Source organism: Triturus cristatus, chromosome 1_2, assembly GCF_964204655.1.
Source record: "Triturus cristatus chromosome 1_2, aTriCri1.1, whole genome shotgun sequence".
Lineage (NCBI taxonomy): Eukaryota > Metazoa > Chordata > Amphibia > Caudata > Salamandridae > Triturus > Triturus cristatus.
This window is the reverse complement of record NC_140580.1, coordinates 66,707,186-66,725,992: the sequence shown is the minus strand read 5'-3', so window position 1 is coordinate 66,725,992 and position 18,807 is coordinate 66,707,186. Positions and strand designations below refer to the sequence as shown.

At 47.4% G+C, this 18,807-nt stretch overlaps 1 protein-coding gene across 1 annotated transcript in view; it reads left to right on the top strand.

The window, feature by feature from the left end:
* The window catches only part of LOC146866807 (scavenger receptor cysteine-rich domain-containing protein DMBT1-like), a 731,947-nt gene that overhangs the window by 584,568 nt on the left and 128,572 nt on the right, over window positions 1-18,807 (top strand). Inside the window, exon 3 of the mRNA XM_085617711.1 lies at window positions 5,839-6,150. Within this exon, the coding sequence (XP_085473837.1) occupies window positions 5,839-6,150 (312 nt within the window). The remainder of the gene's footprint in view (window positions 1-5,838; window positions 6,151-18,807) is intronic.

Genomic DNA, 18,807 nt, shown 5'->3' with positions numbered 1-18,807 from the left:
CGAACCATCCAATCCCCTTCCCGAAGAAGATCTCGCAACAGATGTATCCCCTCCATTTTGAAATGGTGGTAAACTACCCCTCCGTTGAATTCCTTTAGATTGAGAACTAAACGGGATCCGTCCCCTCGTTTCTGAACCAGAAACACCGTGCTCACAAAAGCTCGTGGATGACGGGTCGTTTGAAGGATTGCCCCTTTTGCGAGAAGGGAATCTATTTCTGCTGAAATGAACTCCTGATCCTGAAAGGAGAAAAACAACAGGGTTGGGGGGAGGATTTGAGGCTGGGGCTGGTAAAACTCTATCTTGTAACCCTGAACCATTTCCAGCACCCAAGCATCGTTGGAGATAAGATGCCAATTGTGGAGAAAAAATTGGATCCTGTCCCCCAAAACCACCTCGGAAGCAGGAATTAACCTCACCTGAAGTGTTGGAGTCCTGATGACCTCCTTGGTGTCCTCCGAATCAACATTCCTAAACTGTCCTCTCCCTTTGCGAGAGGGATAGAAGTTGGAACGGGTATTGAAACCGGAGTCCTGACCACCCCCTCTGTGGGACTGGAATCCTCTCTGGGAATTCTGTTGAGAGCCACGGCCGAACGAGCGCCCCCTATGTCGTCCGGCCTTCGCAAAAAACGTCCGAAACGCTCGTCGCAGTGAGGCTTGAGCCATGTCAAGGCCACTGAAGGTGGCCACAAAATGTGTAAGCTCCTTCAGGAACGGCTGACCAAACAACAGTCCTTGAGCCAAGGGGCCGGACTCAGACGATGAGAGCTCCGCCAGCTTTGGATCGAGTTTAAGGAGAATGGAACGGCGTCGCTCACTAGAAATTGCGCAGTTGGCATTGCCCAACTGGCAAATAGCCCTCTGGGACCATTCAATGAGCTCATCCGGATCAACAAGGGCTGAAGATTCCTTGGCGAGAACACCAAGATCCAGGATTTTTGTAAGCGGGCCCAATAAGTCCAAGACTTTCTCTTGGCAGGAGCGCCAGGACCTGTCAAGACCTTTCTTGGGGTCTTTGGAGAACTTTTTTAGATATGTGACCATTGTAGGATCCTCTTCTGGGGTTTCGGCCAAATGGTCAGCTAAATCTGGGCGTGGACACTCGGATCTCAGGCGAGCCCTGACATCCTTTTAAAAAGGTTGGCGAATATGAGCTTGAACATATTCTGCCACTGCAGGAGATGGCAACCAAGAAGAGGAGTTTGGATGAACAATATCTGAGGGTTCAAAAGTAAGTATAGAGGGATGTGAGGGAGCGTCCACGAAGTGGTCCTTACGAGCCTTTTTTCGTGGAGGAGGATCCAGTTCAGAGGAAGTGGAGGAATGAGTGTCATCAGCATCAGTATCAGGGTAGGTGGAAAACGAAGTCCCAGCCGTCGCCTTAGGAGACGACCTGTCTGAAGACAAACTTTTTGCCAACTTTTGAAAGTCAGATTTGTGTGGATTTTTAGGAGACTTAGAGGATGCACGACCAGGTGGCAACCAGCCTTGTTGTTGAGCAGAGAGACAAGTGACGCTTTAAGGGGTTAATAGCACGCGCATTATTGACCGACTGTTGTACTCCCTGGTCCAAAGCCTCAACCAAATCGTGCTCCAGAGAGCCAGAGGCATAATCGTCATAGTAATAGTCATCTTCATAATAGTCCTCCATTATGACACCGAAGTGCAGTAAAATTTAATGCCCACAGAGATGACAAATATCAATAATGGCCAAAGGCACAATGCAGGGGGAGTGAAAAAACCCACAGCAAGCCGAAAGTGCAGGCAGAAGCCTGAACACAGTACAAGAAACTAAACGTGGAGGGAGGGCTTGCTGTCACAGAAAAAACTGTCACTCTAGGCAAAGCCTATGATAAATTGTACAGCCCAAAAGATTTAAATAACAAATGGGCGTATGTGGGGCAAAAATACACAGGCTGTGGGCAATGGGCGCAAAATACGACCTTCCTCTGACGAAGAATCGCCCGATTTTGAAACAATATGGCTGCCGCGCATGCGCAGAACGGCCGCCCGGTATTCAAAACAAAATGGAGTGCTCGCAGGCAAAGCGCAAGCCTCCAAGCCCCCTTTCTCCTTCTCCACAAGAATGAAAGACACGGGCGCGATGCGCCCGGCTTTGGGAAGGTGGAAACCTCACGCACCCCGCAACAAAGGAAAGCGGCGAGCGGAGAAATACGCTACGGGAGAAAATACGCTATGGGGCATAACCATGGAAACAGAAGTAACAACAACGCGGCAACGCGCTGACATAAAGCGCCCGAGGGGCATATAACAGGCATTAAAAAACCCAGTCTTAGAACAAAGCAATATACATATTCATAAATAAAGAAAAATACACTTAACTGTCTGCGGAGCAGCAAAGAAAGAGGAGGTGATACTCTCTACATGACATTTTATACTATGGTCTCTATGGTTGGTCACGTGATACCCTGGTGTTTATGGGTACTGTAGTTTTTCTCTTTATCTACTGTGTTTTTATTGGCTGCTGAGCATTTCTAATAAAGAAATGAGAAAGCATAATCGGAGCCTCCTGTCCTGACATAGAATTGGCTTTGAACAATCAGGATGCACGTATGCGTATTTAAATCTGACATTTTCCCGTGATTCTCTCACATCCAAACGAATGGAAGAGAACGTATCCCGTTACTCTGCAGATATTGAAGGTGAGGTAAGGAGGCGAACGCGAGAGGCGGTTAAGGCTAGTTTTATGTGTAGAAGGCAATGAAATACTAAGTTATGCCTTTCTTCATCCTTCCCTAACAGCATATCGAGGCACAAGCTAGAGGAGGCAAGAAATAGTCAGCCCCTCTATGTATCGGCACTGACACGCTGGGGACAGTGAACGAATAAGATTCGCTGTCAATTACTAAGTTAAGGTACGATTTTGCCTGACATGTTCCTAAACTAATGATAATTTGGTTAGAGATAAGATTAACGATTAGCTCTCCTGTTCATTTCAGGCCCATTAAAGCCAACATGTGTCATAACAACAGAGTGTTTTAAATATATCAAAGATCCGGATAAACGGAAATAATAAGCCGGCAGTCGGGATTTCATAAAGATGTATTACCCAGTTTCAAAATATTATTGTATTTGTTGTATATAGGCAATAGGTGGAAAGGGTAGTGAACTGCATTTCTCTCCCTTTAGGTTAATCTAACCATAAATATCGCAGTTCATAAAAACGACTGATTTATGACCAATATCAGCGCCTAAAAACATTAGGAGCCAGAGGTCTAGAACGATCAGGTGAGACTATAAAGAACGATAATTAGATAGGCGAGAGAAGTATAAAAAGGTAATATAGAAGATATATTATGCCTATATATATATATAACAATAATCTGATTAACGCCAGTGCAACAAAGAAGTGCATCTAAATAAATATGGGTTTCACCAAACAATGATGATATATGAGGGTATGAAAGGACTACAGCTCTACCTACCCTTTGGAAAAGATATATAAGGGGCAGATAGTACGCAATAATATGTCAAATAGCAGGATGTGTTTCTAGGATTAATAGTTAGAATCTAGAAGGATCATGAAATATAATGTCAACTGAATGTGATAATCATAATTTTGTGTGGCAGTTCGGGCTGGACTGTTCCAATGAGGCACAGGGTCAAGATTGATTTGCATATAGATAGGTCTGAACTGAGGTGGCGAAGTGAGCCTAAAGAATGATGAGGGATTCAAACTAGATCTGTGACTGGGGGTGAGTGTCTGAAAAGTTTCAGCGCTTAAGCCATCATCTCCTTGTGTTTGCTTTGTTCGCCCTAAGTTGACAGGGTATGCCCAGACGTGGGTCCCTTGCTCACTTTGCCACTAGATTCAAGCTAGCCTGGCTGATGAAGGGTGTTACCCACACTGGTTAATGACTCGCCTCGGACTGTAAGGGAAAGAGGGTGGCCTCCTATACTGTGAAGACAAGGACGTGGAAGTCAGGAAGGGTGTTGCTGTTCCGTAGAAATCAGGAAAAAGCTGCTTGGAGCCAGCAAAGGCTTTAATTTGTAGAATCATTTGACACTTCATGGAGCTAAATGTACTCTTTAATCGTTTTTTAAAGGAAACATGAGTGATACCGACTAAGTTGTGCAGTGATGTCTTCTAATGAAAAATACATAATTTCACTTCATTTATTTAAAAACATTTGCATGGGGGTATGGCCCCTAAACCCCCCATGCTGCTACAACACCCCAAGTTGTGCTCCCCACAGCATCACCACTTTCAAACTTCACTGCTTGCTAGGGTGAAATGTGTTGCCTGTTTCTACAGCTACACACAGAGCTTGTGTAGAATAAAAACATACAACGAAACCTATAAACGACTGTTGGAATGAACATTACTTTGTGCGCTCTAATTTGCTGATCGTGTGTATTGCCTCTCATCTACCTTCTTCATGTTTCTATTTGGGGTCATGTGGCAGCTGGCCATTTGAGGTGGGCAATACGAGTACATAGCCCACTACGTGACTAGCCGAGGTAGTGCGGTTGCTGTCAACCCGGCTGCCTCTTTGTCTTTGTTGAACCAAATTTTTAAAAAATCATAAAATTGTACTCTCCTTCTGGGCATATATTAATCCATAATGTTGTGCCCTGGTTCTTCCTGAAATGCACAGTTACCCCGATCATTATGTAAGTGGAATGTAAATGCAATGTGTTTGTTCTTAGACATGTCCCTCGCCCTCTGTAGTACCGCTGCCAGTGTGTTCAGTGATCAGGTTCCCTACAGTCCTGGGGGCAGATTTATGAGGCCCGTTGCGCCATCAGAACGTCACTTTTTGTGACGTTCTGTGGCGCAGAAGCCTGCGTGATATTTATCAGGCAGCACTGTGCCACTTTTTTTGGCTTAATGCTGCCTCATAAATATCAGTCCCTTTAACGCAGTGTTCTGCGTTAAAGGGGCGTGCAATGGGTGTTGCTGGGGGCGTTCCCAGCAACATCCATGGCCTTTTGACACTGCCCCAGATTTACGAGAAATCGTAAATCTGAGGCAGCGCCAAAAGCTTACGCCTCCCCAGGGGAGGCGTAAGGGAGGCGCAACGGGGAGAAATATCTTTATTTCTCCTCGCTTTTCCTTTTTCTGTGTGTGCTGCATTCTGCAGCACCCATACAAAGAGGAAAAACCTCTTGTGATTATTTTTGTACAGAAAGGTTTCCCTTCCTGTACAAAAATATTCATCCCCGCAACGCAGGCACCCTTGCACCATGGTGCAGAGGTGCCTGCGTTGGCGCAGGCAGCCCATTGGGCGCCGGCGCAGGGGAAAAGGACAGGAATGCGCCGCATTTCATAGATATGGCGCATCCCTGCCCTTTTCTTTTGCCGTAGGGAAGCGCAGCAGGAAGGCCTGCTGCGCTTCCCTACGGCAAAACCTCATAAATCTGCCCCTTGGTCTTCATGGGACCCGGACGAAGCGAGAATGGGTAAAGCACTTGTTGGAGCCTACCAGCTTATGGGCCTGGTTTAGAGTTTGGCGGACAACGTACTCCATCACAAACATGAGGGATATCCTGTCCGGCACTTCAGAAGTGCCACAGGATATAATGCACTTGTAATATGGCGGCTGTGATATCCGTCCCGTTTGTGACCGCGTAACCCTTCCACTAACCTCTAAATCAGGAGCCATACTTTGCTAGACAATGCTGCCAAGCAGATGCATCTTCAGAAACTAACTATACAACGTGTGCACCTGCATAGGCACCAGCAAGCACCGCGCCCCCTTGGCATGCAATCAAGCTTAGACTTATGCTAACTGAATTTCCCAGACTCCGCCCCCTTTGGAATGCTCGCCCATCCTTTCCCCAATTCTAACACTTCTTTTACTTTGGGTTCCAGATCTGAACGTGCGCCTTGTTAACGGACCAAACAGATGCGCTGGCCGGCTCGAAGTTTTTCATGACGGTGTCTGGGGCACAGTGTGTGACGACAATTGGTTTGATATATCTGCAGAAGTTCTGTGCAAAGAGCTCGGATGCGGCCACGTCTTTAGAAGCGTCATTCACTCTTACTATGGACAGGGTACCGGCCCGATTCTTCTGGATGACGTCATTTGCAAGGGAGATGAAAAGTCCATCTTTGAATGCGAGAACAATGGATTCTACATGCATAACTGCGGCCATCTCGAAGACTGCGGGGCCATCTGCACCGGTACGTTGTGGCTCCTACTGCCATGTACGCTTTGCGCCTTGTTTTTTTTTTTATAATTTTTTTATTAGAAACCGTTGGTACACAATAAAATACAGACAAGGGCCTACAACCACCAGGGCCGGCCGCTATAGAGCCCGAGGGCCCGCAGTGCAACGCCACACATTCAAATGAGCCAGAGGCAAAGCTCCCGGCAGTTCGTGAGCACCTGTAGCAGGCCGTGGCCATAGGCCAGGAGCAATCGGACAATACAGTTTCATTTTCTATTAAATATAAAACACACTCAAGGCAATGAGAGTCCAAAATAGCAGCGTGCTCTTCCCGGGACGGGGAACAACGTACAGTGTCCAAAACAGTTCTTGTCTGGAAGCGGTAGAGGGGGGCAACGGGAAGACAAAGCATGGAACACACCTCACACCATCCCGCAGAATGCGTGGCTAGGGGGACAAAGCAATATCGACCTCTAATGGCAGAGGCGGGGTGCAGATACGTCCACGATATAAATTCCATGGACCCCATACCTTAGTCCATTTCCCTGGCTTGCCTCTCGCCACATACACCGTCTTTTCCCTAAACATACACCAGTCCATATTCTCCTTCCATACCTCGATCGTGGGCGGCCTCGGGGAGCCCCATAGCTGTGCAATGTTACGCTTAGCCACCATGTACCCCAGAGTCACCCACTGCGTCTGTGCCGCATTATAATCATTCGGTTCCCAGACATTCAACAAACACCTCCTAGCCTCTGGCAACAGAGCGACGTGCATGACCTCCTCCATTACGGTGTGGATACCATTCCAGAATCGCACAACCTCTGAACACTCCCATAAGATATGAAGAAAGGTACCCGGCAGGCTACATCCACGCTTACACAGTCCATCCATCGAGTAACCCATACGCAGCAAACCGGGCCCGTAACATACACTCTATGAAGGATCTTCAGCTGTACAAATCGTAAGCGGGCCGGGATCGCCACCTCTTTCGGGGAGGCCACCGCCGATACCCAGTCCTCATCGTCCAGTTCCAAGCCATCGCCCGTCCATGCCTCCCGCAGACGGAGCAGCAAGTCCGCGCGATCATTAATGAGTTTCTTATAAATCAGAGAAATAGTGCTGTCGGGCACGTAGCCATCCGACACTCTATCCTCCAGTGGGGAATACTCGGGGATAGCAGCAACGTCCGGAAAAACCGAACACAACGCATGGTAGACTTGGGCATACCGGAAGTACTCTCTATCGTTTAATTTATATTCAGTTTTGAGCATTTCAAACGTTTTGAAAGACCCCTTCGCCCAAAGATCACCCACCTTACAGATACCAATCATATCCCATTTCTCAAAGCCTTTCGATCTCCACAAACAGCCCAACCGCCCAGAGGCATACAACGGCGTCGCCCGAGTCAAGCGATCCCTCCACCCCATTGCAGCATTCGCAGCGTGCCACACACGTACCGCAACCTGCGTGGGTCCTGTCAACCGCTTGTCCGGGGTCACCGAGTACAGCGCCCTATTATAGTCCCCACCCGGGAGCAGAAATGTATCCATCTCAAAGGCCGGATTCAAGGCAGGACCGTATATCCCGTGGTTCACCGCCGCCAACTGAGACGCCCAATAGTATCGTTTAATATCGGGGAGGGCGACCCCCCCGTCGTACCAAGGGAGCGTCAACTTGGCGAGAGCAATCCGCGGCCGCCCATCCCAAAACAATTGGCGCTGAAGACCCTCCACCTCCCGGAAATAACGGGCCGGCACGACATCTAGAGTATTTTGCAAAGCGTACAAGAAGCGAGGTAGCGACATCATTTTAAACAATGCCGCCCGTCCGAGCGGCGAGAGCGGAAGTCGTCGCCACCTCGCGACGTTGGCCCGTAATCACTGGAGGGGAGGGAGAAGGTTTCGCTCATAGCGGACCGCGGGATCCAGAGAGATAAAGATTCCCAAATATTTGAACCCCAGTGTAGCAATCTGGATGGGGCAATCCCGTGGAAGGAGGGGGGCCTCACCCGAGAGGACGTAAACACACGACTTGGCCCAGTTGATGACCAGGCCGGCGTTGTGACCAAAAGAATTCAGTACGTCCACCAACACAATTAGCGACTGTCGGGGAGAGGTGAGATACAGAAGGATGTCATCCGTGTAGAGGGAGACACGGTCTTCAAACTCCGGCGTCCATCTAATGCCTCGCAACGACGGCTCCCAATGCAACCAGGCGGCGAGAGGCTCCAAAGAAAGTGCAAAGAGAAGGGGTGATAACGGACATCCCTGCCGCGTACCTCTCCCCAGTACGAAGGGAGCCGACACCCTACCATTCACCACCACCTGGGCCAGTGGGTCAGCATATAGTAATTTTACCCAACCAATAAACTCAGGGCCGAACCCAAATTTCGCCAACACGGCCCAAATATATGGCCACTCCAAAGTGTCGAACGCCATCGTAGCATCTAAAGATGCCAAGATGGCCGGCTCACGTATAAATTCCGCTCTAGCAAGCACGCCGTGCAACCGCCTCAAATTTAGAGCGGTATTCCGATGGGGTATAAAACCGGACTGGTCCTGATGAATCAAGTCGCCCACGACCCGAACCAGTCGATTTGCCAATACCTTAGCTAGAATTTTGGGTTCTGCGTTCAACAGCGAAATGGGCCTATAGGAGGCGCAGCGATCTCGCGGCTTCCCCTCTTTGTGTATCACAACTATACTGGCGAGGCGTTGGTCACGGGGGAGGAAGCCCGCCGCACGTGCCGCGAAAAACATGTCCCGAAGATACAGCGCTATCTTATCGGGACGCAACTTATATAGTTCGATGGGAAGACCATTAGGACCCACAGCTTTACCCGATGCGATCGAGCGAGTGGCCAAAGCGATCTCATCTGATGACAACTTCGCCTCCATTAATACTGCATCAGCCTCCGATAGGGTTGGCAATGCAATGTCTCTAAGCAACAGATGAGAATCCTCCTCCGAACGCATAGAAACCGGAGAGTATACCCGCGGAAATGAGCCGCGAAGCAGTCAATGATCTCCACCGGGTCAGTCACACGCACTCCATCCATCCTCTCCACAACGGGCACCACCCTGCTCGCTCTCTCCTTCTTATCCAACCAAGCAATCAACTTTCCGGCCTTATCCCCCACATCATACAGTCGTCCTTGCTGCTCTCTACTCATCCCTTTTAGCGGCTTCCATGACTAGCGCTCTATAATCTGATTGTTTGAGGCTGAGAACATGCAATTTTTCATCAGTAACTCCCCGCTCCAAGTCCTTCTCCAGTTCAGCTATTTCAGTTTCCAGGCGAACCACCTCTGCTCTCTCACACCTCTTAGCGTGGGAGATAAGGGACAAGGCCTGCCCCCTGATCACCCCTTTATAAGCCTCCCATAGGGAGACGGCCGACGACACCGACCCCACATTATCATTGAAGTATTGTTCAGTGGACTCGACCAGTTCCGCGCGGATCTTAGGGTTACGTAGATACCAGGGGCTAATGGGTGCGACTCTCCCCTCTGCTCCAGGGACAACCTTCAGTTGCAACCATATAGGGGAATGATCAGAAATACCTCGGGCTAAATGACGCACCTCCCAAATCATCCCGGCCTGGATCGCCGGCATAAGCATGTAATCAAGTCTCGAGAGACTCCCATGGGCCCAGGAGTGAAAGGTGCTTTGCGCCTTGTTGCTCGTCGTTTACGCGGGAAATTGATATTAGTAAAAAAAATCCTTATACTAATTTGTCATTTTTGGGTCACGACCGGAAAAGTTTATGAATGAATGCAACCCTGTGAGTCGGGGGGCAGGGGGGTAACTCTAATTATTCCATTGATTTCTTCTTCAGAAACCGAAAACTTCAAGAAGAAATGTCCTTAGCAACACTTTCACAAGACATGGGACAGCAGAGGGCCGTAATAAACCCCCCCGCGGTGCACGGGTTGGGGGGGGCAGGCTTACCCATACTGGTGGGGGCCCCTCAGCTCCTACGGATGTTTGAGGGGGCCCTTCGGCATATATTGCAAGGGAGCCTGCTCACGCTTTGTTTCGTCACTGGGACAGTGGGGGGTTGGGGTGAACACGTGACATCTATCACCTTTACAGCGGCAGATTTACATAACGAAATTATACAATGTCGGGGTGAGCAGAGAGACGTGCTGCATTTTAGCAGGAAGATGGCTGCAAGGCAGGGGTCCCCTTACAAAAAAGAACCAAAATCAGGAAGTTGCGAACAGGATGTTACCACACAGGAGTGCTGAGAGGCAGTCCTCATGAGACGAGTTATTTATAATTCTGAAAAACAGGATCAAAAGCTTGTAAATAGCTCATTTTAGGGGAGAGTAACACAAGGTGTGTCTGGGACTCCTGCAGACGGTTCCTGCAGCAAAATTTGGAACCTTGCCTATAAGGGTAAACGAATAGAGGATAGGGCCTACCAATAGACTAAGGTAGTTGAGCTTGCTGAGCAGTGCAAGAAGAGGGTTGGGCGGACTCTTATATGGGCAGCAACTGAAATCTAGGCGCTGTGGCTGTATGAGTTAAGTGGCTCTGTGCACTGCAAGTCTGGCATGCAAGAACTCTCCATGCAAGTGCAGTACGGTGAGCTACCAACATCAGCCGTGTTGCCACTCCAAAGGCTTGTTTGAAACGAGGCACATAAAGATGCATTTAGCTGCATGTGTTAGTCACTTTTGAGGCAGTCGTGGTAATGTGATACTATGACACTCTAAAAATGTGTGTGTGTGTCTGTGGGTTTATCCTGCTGTTTATTGGTTGCAACACTGTTGCATTCTCAGTCTTCCATCCTACCTACCTTCAGCAAGAAAAAGGCAACTGCAGAGGTGATTCACACCTGGTTCCAAAACAGAGCGCCTTGGCTACCGCGACCCTGAGACAAACAGTAGAGCAGGCAGCGTTAGCAAATGTGGCACCCGCCCTAGTAGGGCTGCTGTCATTGGGTCAAGCCTAACCCGGAGATTAGGGCTAACACACATGGAGACTGATGCGCCCTTTGCCGCACCCTTTTATCAGCTTCCTACTCACACACACACACCCAAAGACACACTCTCCACACACATTTCATTTCTGCATACCACTTGTTACTACTGTCTTGCAGCTTAGTTTTGATGTATCAATAGAACTTATGACTTATTCAACTCAGTGATGCTAATTCATCTTGTACAAGGAAAGGGCGAGTTTGCCTCAACAAGATTCTAACCTGTCACCATGAGGTCGCCCTAGCTTTACAACCATAGGAGCATTGACATGAGGTCACCCTAGCTTTACAACCATAGGAGCATTGACATGAGGTCACCCTAGCTTTACAACCGCAGGAGCATTGACATGAGGTCACCCTAGCTTTACAACCACAGGAGCATTGACATGAGGTCACCCTAGCTTTACAACCACAGGAGCATTGACATGAGGTCACCCTGGCTTTACAACCACAGGAGCATTGACATGAGGTCATCCTGGCTTTACAACCACAGGAGCATTGACATGAGGTCGCCCTAGCTTTACAACCATAGGAGCATTGACATGAGGTCACCCTAGCTTTACAACCATAGGAGCATTGACATGAGGTCACCCTAGCTTTACAACCACAGGAGCATTGACATGAGGTCACCCTGGCTTTAGAACCACAGGAGCATTGACATGAGGTCACCCTGGCTTTACAACCACAGGAGCATTGACATGAGGTCACCCTAGCTTTACAACCATAGGAGCATTGACATGAGGTCACCCTAGCTTTACAACCACAGGAGCATTGACATGAGGTCACCCTAGCTTTACAACCACAGGAGCAACTGACCACCGAAATGTCTCACTGTTGCCAAATGTAACTAGAGGAAAGGTTGTTTAGGGGTTTAAAGCATCGCTTCAGAGAACTGCGCAGAGCCAACAACTCCCTTTTCTAACACTGGCAAGGTCACTCAGGTTGTTAATGCGCTTGTTATTAAGATTGTAAACGAATAGTCACAAGTTTTAATAAACATGATGTATTTTTAAAGGCCAAGGCGTGTGGCGCAGAGGATAGCCTATAACCTGTACTTCACATGTTCTGATCCCCATAAAATGGCACAGTGGGATTCAGTGTTTTTGCAGAGATCCTTCGATGTTATGTTATGTTATATGAATTTATAGAGCGCCCAAAGCATCCACAAGGGGATCTCTCGGCGCTCGAGCAGCTTGCACAGGACATAGTTTGGAGTACAGTAGAGGTTAAACAACCATGTTTTAAAGGATTTTTAAAATGAAGGTAAGTCAGAGCAAAAACGTAGCTGCAGGGGTAACAGGTTCCAATGTTTGGGGGCCAAGAAGGAGAAGGACAGGCCCCCATGTCTGTCCGTACGGATATGCCTAGGACGTAACAGCTTTAGCTCACTAGATCTAAGATGACGGACAGGGATGTAAGGCTGCAACTTGTTTTTCAGGTAGCATGCGCGGCTTTCCTGCAAATATTTGAAAAATAAACAAATAAGTTTAAAAAGAGCACATTTTTTAATGGGAAGCCAATTAAGTGATCGTAATGTAGGTTCTGATGGGGCACGAGGTAGAAGGTTGCAGACCAGGTGGGCGGCTGTGTTCTGGACAACTTGGAGTTTAGAAATGAGGTCTTCATTCAATTCAACCGTTAGGGCATTCCTGTGGTCCAGTTGACTCACAATCAATGCCTGGAAAAGAGTTTTTCTGGTCTGCAAAGAGATCCTCTGAAAAACCTTCCTGAGCATACGCATCAGACCAAAACACATGCCCGAAATTAAAATCACATGCTCTTTCATGCAGAGGTTATTATCAATAAGAACACCCAGATTTTTTACTATTGTTTTAGGGAGTGGAACAGGTCCCCAGTTCTGATGGCCACCATTCCTTGGACCAGACTGCATGTGCTTTCCCAAAAAAGCAAAATTTCCATTTTACTGGAAAGCAGTTGAAGGAAATTAGCCATCATGCAGGCGGCAATCTTTATCACGCAGTTCCTGAGTTGGTGTTTAGTAGACTCTGGCTTTGTCCCCATAGCGATGACGAGTAGTGTCATCCACATACGAAATGACATCAAAGCCACATGACCTTATAACTTTTTCCAAGGGAACCACATATATGTTAAAAAGAGTAGGGCTTAAGATGGATTCTTGCGGAACCCCTTATCTAAGGCCACGATTCTGGAGTTTAAAAAAATCCAACTGAACGGCATGGGTCAGATTCCAAAATAAATTGTCCAGCCAGCCCAGTGCTTTGCCTCAGACACCAATTTCCCCCATCATCTGGATTAGGATTGCATGAGAGATGGTGTCGAAGGCTGCTGATAAATCTAGGAGAACACGCATGGTCGAATTTACCTGGTCCAAAGCAAGTCTGAGTGTATCGGTTACCTCCACCAAGGCTGTTTCTGAGCTATATGATGCGTGGAAACTGGACTGGGAGGGATCTAACAGCGAATGGGTTTGTGGCTGATTCTGGTCTCAATGACGTTTCCAAGAAAGGGGAGCAAAGATATAGGTCTGTAGTTTACTGGATCTATGGAATCCGTTGTAGGCTTTTCAAGAATTGGTCTGACCCTGGCTGCTTTCCATTTTGTTGGAAGAGCTTCCAGATTCACAGAAAGATTATATAGGTCCATGATAGGGGCCAGAAGTGCTGAGGCCAGGGTAGCAATAATACATGGTGGAGCAGGATCCTCAGCCAATCCCGATTTGATCCTGTTTAACAGAATCAACACTTGCTCAGGAGTGATGGGATTAAAGGTTTCCAGGAGTGTGGTAGAGAGTGTAGGTGGAGATAATCGTACCAATTCCACAATTTTCAAGAAGGATTGATAAGCCTTAGAATTTGTTTGTTCAAAGTGGTCTGCGAGATCATCACAGAACACCTGGGATGATGGAATAGTAAAAGTGCATGTAGCAGGGTTGGAAAATCCCTTTAGGATCCTGTAGAGTTCTTTCGTCGAATATCCTGCATGATTGATCCTGTCAACAATATGGATCTTTCTTGCAGCTTTCATATTTTTGTGATATTTTCCTAACGCAGATTTATTACTGAGTTCATCTTCGACCGATTCAAAGGCCTTCCACTTTCGCTCAAGCTTTCTGCAAGCTGTCTTTTCTCTTTTTAAAGATTCCAGGGTGAAGCAAGGTTCTTTGTTTTAGCTTTACTAAATTTAAGGGGAGCAATAATGTCTAAGGTTTGTATATGGTCTCCCTCAAAAACATTTAAGGAGATATTAATGTCTTGATAATCTTTATGGGATTGGCGGGGGAAGCTGGAGTAAATACAGGAGGTACTATCTTCTTTCACTGTCTTGTACATTTTGGGACTCTTTTCTTAGAGTGTACGATTTTCTCTATGTCAAAATGAAAAGTAATGGTGTAGTGATCTGTCCACTCCACACCTGAGCAACAGGGGGAACTACCTCTAAATTGCAGGCATTAGAAAATACTAGATTCAGCATGTGTCCCACAGTATGAGTCGGGCCTTTCATTTTTTGATAGAGTCCTAAGTACACAAGATCTGAGAGCAGGCACATTTTGCCTGAGTCGGAACACTTTGCGTGGTGGTTAAAATTGCTTATCAACAAGAAACTTACTGCTGCTAAAATATGCAGGGCGAGCTATTTTGGCCAACTTGGTACTAAAGTCATTCCTATTACCTGGTGGGCAGTAAACAGTAAACTAGTGCCTCCTCCAGGCTGACTTTAGAGTAGCCTCCAATTTAAAGATAACCATCTCTATCCAAGTAGAAGTACATGATTTCAATAGCGTATTTTTAATTGAGTTTCGGGAGGCAATGACACAACCCTGCCCCTGGTTTTTGACTGCCTATCCAGTCAAATTAATCTGTTATCAGTGGAATAGCCTATGGCAATCCAGGGAGAAGCTGTCGAATGGAGTCATGTTTCTGTTATGAAACATATATTAGGTTGGTCTGAGTCCAAAAGGTACAGAGTTCAGAGGCATGTTTAGGGATGGAGCGAGCATTTAGATAGAGGCCCTGTACATAAGAACTGGAAGGCCTAAGAACTTCTAATGGCACCCTACTCTCTTTGCTAAAAAAACTGTGCCCCGTAACATAGGCGAGTTTGTACGTTTCTGGGGAGGATGAGGGAAGACATGCAAAGTTGCAAAAACTACATTGGTGAGGACCAACCTGATCCAAAGGCAGTCCTCCGGTACAGAGAGGGCTTGGGGTTGCAGTCCTTTTATGAATGAGGTCAGTGCTGGTGTAAGATAAGCAAGGCATGTTCCCCATTACATAAAATATTCACCATCCCTGTCAGCTCGCGGCACCCAGGCATGGACAGGGGCAGACGGGCTTCGAGGCGCCAGCAGCGCCCACGTGGCACGCCGGCTGTGCATCTGCACCTGGCAGCTGGCAACAATAAGGACATTTGAATAACTAGACCATCAAACCGCCCAAAAATGGAGGGCGCTGACAATCAGTTTCTGTTGGGTAGGTGCCGGAAATCGTTCCCTCCATACAATCAGCACATGCAGTGATAGACCAGTGATCCAGCACCTGAGAGGAGAAGAACTGCGTCAGGTTACTTAAGCAAATTTTAAAAAGCTAACGTGTGCCTATGTCTACATTGAGGTATGTGCTAAATAAAATGAAAATGATTAAAAGCCTCACCCTACCAAGATAAAATCCAAATTTAAAACTAAAGTTTGATAATTAGCAAAGGTGGATTAGCAGCAATAAGAGGGCAACATTAGCAGCAAAGTAATGCCATACCTGTGCGGTGCCAGCAGGTCAACATTCCTATGCTGTTGAGTAGTTAAGAGGGCTACATGACTGCAGCAAACATTTGTATGTTACCAGGAAGACCCTTGCTTGAATTCAAGGATAATTCTTCTGTTAGAAGGCTGGTAAAATGAGCACCAATGGGAGGGCAATTTCAGTCTCATGATGTGAAGAGCATGCCATATGACACCATCATGTTTAGAGAGGCCAGTAAGAACTCTGACTCTCTAGACCAATGATCAACCAAACCTACCAACAGAGGTGAGTACACATTTTCTTGCAAAAGGTTTATATTTTCCAATGCGACCTGCTGATCCTGACCCGACCAAATGGGGAGTAAGATAAAAACTGATACAACAACATTAAAATGAGTTAGCACCCTGGTCAGTTACCTTCCACGTGGTATACCCCTAACAACCTGATCAGCTAGTTGAAAAAACACAGAGCCCTGTAGTGCCCTCTCATCCTTGAGAAACGTATCCTGGCAGAACTAGAGTAAGAGCTGCGTCAACAAGACAGAAGACTGGTCCAAAATGAAATGTTCCAAGAGAAGAGGGAAGATTTTAGGGGCATATTATCAAGATAGGCGATAAAATTATCGCCGCTTTAGCGGCAGAAAACTGCTGCTAAAACGGCGATAATGGGTTTGATAATATGCTCTGTGGAATTCCAATTGAAGCCCATGTTAGATGTGAAGGACATCTAACCTGAGCTTCAATTGGAATTCCATCAAGCATATTATCAAGCCCATTATCGCCGTTTTAGCTGCAGTTTTCTGCCGCTAAAGTGGCGATAATTTTATCGCCTGCCTTGATAATATGCCCCCAAATGCTTTCCCGACCGCAAGATGAGTGTCAATCTGATGCAAATACAAAGGGCAGGTGTGAGAAAGTGCCCTCTTTCTGCATGGTTGCCCCCACTATTTGCTGAACTGCTGATGTGCTTTGACTGAGTGTGTCCTGGGCTCCTGCCAATCAGGTTCCCAGGGCTTATGTTCTTTCCCTAGAACTGCATTGGAGACCAAACCCAATTGGCACTCTCTGGCCACAGGTCAGACCCTGGTAAATCGTACCACAGGTACCCAGGGCACTGTGACCAGAGAAGGCCTCTAAGGGCTGCAGCACTTATTGTGCCACCCTTAGAGGCCCTGTACCTTTACACTCACACACTGCCTTTGCAGGCTGCATGTTCTGGTGCAGAGCAAAGTGAAGAGTCGACATGGCACACATCCCTGTGTGCCATGTCTACAACTCACTGCCCTGGCATAGATCAGTCACCACTATAGCTGGGTGCACTATACCAGTGGTGAGGGTACAGGTGCATGAGCCCTGTACCCCTACAGTGTCTAAGTCAATTCTTAGACATTGTAAGTGCAGTGCTGCCATTAAGAGTATATGGTGCTGGGAGTTGGTCATTACGAACTCCACAGTACCATAATGGCTGCACTGAAAACTGAGAAGTTTGGTATCAAACTTCTCAGCACATTAAACCCACACTGATGCCATTGTGGGATTTAATGAAAAATTCACCCAGAGGGCCTCTTATAGATGCTCCCTGAAAAACGACCTACCACTAGTGTCCAGCCTGAGTGGCTGCTTTCAGCTGCCACCACAAGACATGTTTCTGGACCCCTGTGTCGAGAGCCTGCTGCTCTCAGGGGTCTAAAACAATGCACATCCTGGGACGAGGTGCCAAGTCTCCTCCCCTAGGATGGGCAGGGTCCATGAATGGAAAGCTTCAAAGGCTTGCCATCTTTGTGAGCTTCTCCACGCCTTTTGCTGCTTCCAGCAAACGGTCACAACTGGTTCTGACCCCCACTTTGGGCGGGAGAACCGGCGGGAAAACCAAGTGAGGAAGGAAGGTGTGCCCACCTCTGCCAACCCCACCCCTCAGGTGGGGGAGGCAAGGTGAAGCACAACTCTCAGTACCTGCCATCTTGTTGATGGGGGACCCAGCCAACCAGGGTGAGGCTCATGCCCCCCTCCCACTGGAAGGTGGTATAATGCGTGGTGTACCCACCCCAGGGAAGTGACCCATTGGTCCCAACCTTTTACCTTCCTGTAACACCCCTAAATCTAGTATTTAGGGGCACCCCTGAACCTTGCTTCCTCAGACAAGAAACTACAAGAAGAAAAGAAGAAGGACCGAACAGCTGTGCCAAAGCTAAGAAGAGGAGGACGGCCACTGACTTAGCCCCAGACCTACCGACCTGTACCCACCTCGAACCTGCAGAAGTGAAATTCCGGTGTGCCCTGCAGCCAGCAGCCTCAGGAACCCAGAGGACCTGTCCTGCCTTCAAAAGAAAAGACCCTGTCTCCCGTGAACACCGGATTTGTTCACCAACAGGCTCCAGCTCTGGCAAGATCCGCGAGTCTGCACCACTCTGCACCCGACGCCCATGGCTGAGTTTGAGTGGTCCAACACTGTAGGAAGCTGGCTCTGTATATACTATACCAAAGTGAGGTATAGTATGTACAGAGTTCAGTGGAACCCCAAAGGTAGGCAGAGGTAAAGTTAGATAGCACCTCACTCTCTATTTGTGGTAGTGTAGGTGAGCAGTAAGGCTTTATCAGAGGACCTTGTTAGGCATTTGTTGTACACACTCAGTCTGAAAATGAATACACACACTCAAAGACTGAACTGCAGACGAGTTGTTCTTGTATAAAAATATTTTTTAGTTATTTTATTTCCTAGAACCAAACAAGTCTGGCACAGGTAAGTGATAAATACTTTGCAGTAAATATACAGTTGTAATACAGTTTGGATTGTATTTGTAAATACACTTTGTTTTGACTTACAGTATTGTTTCTGAGAAATGCAATCCTTTGTAAATGCAGTACATATACTTTGAATGGGCTTTTTAGTAAAATACCATGTAAGTTACTTTTTAGATTACTTTTCTTACACAGTGTAGTATACCTAGATACTACACTGGGACA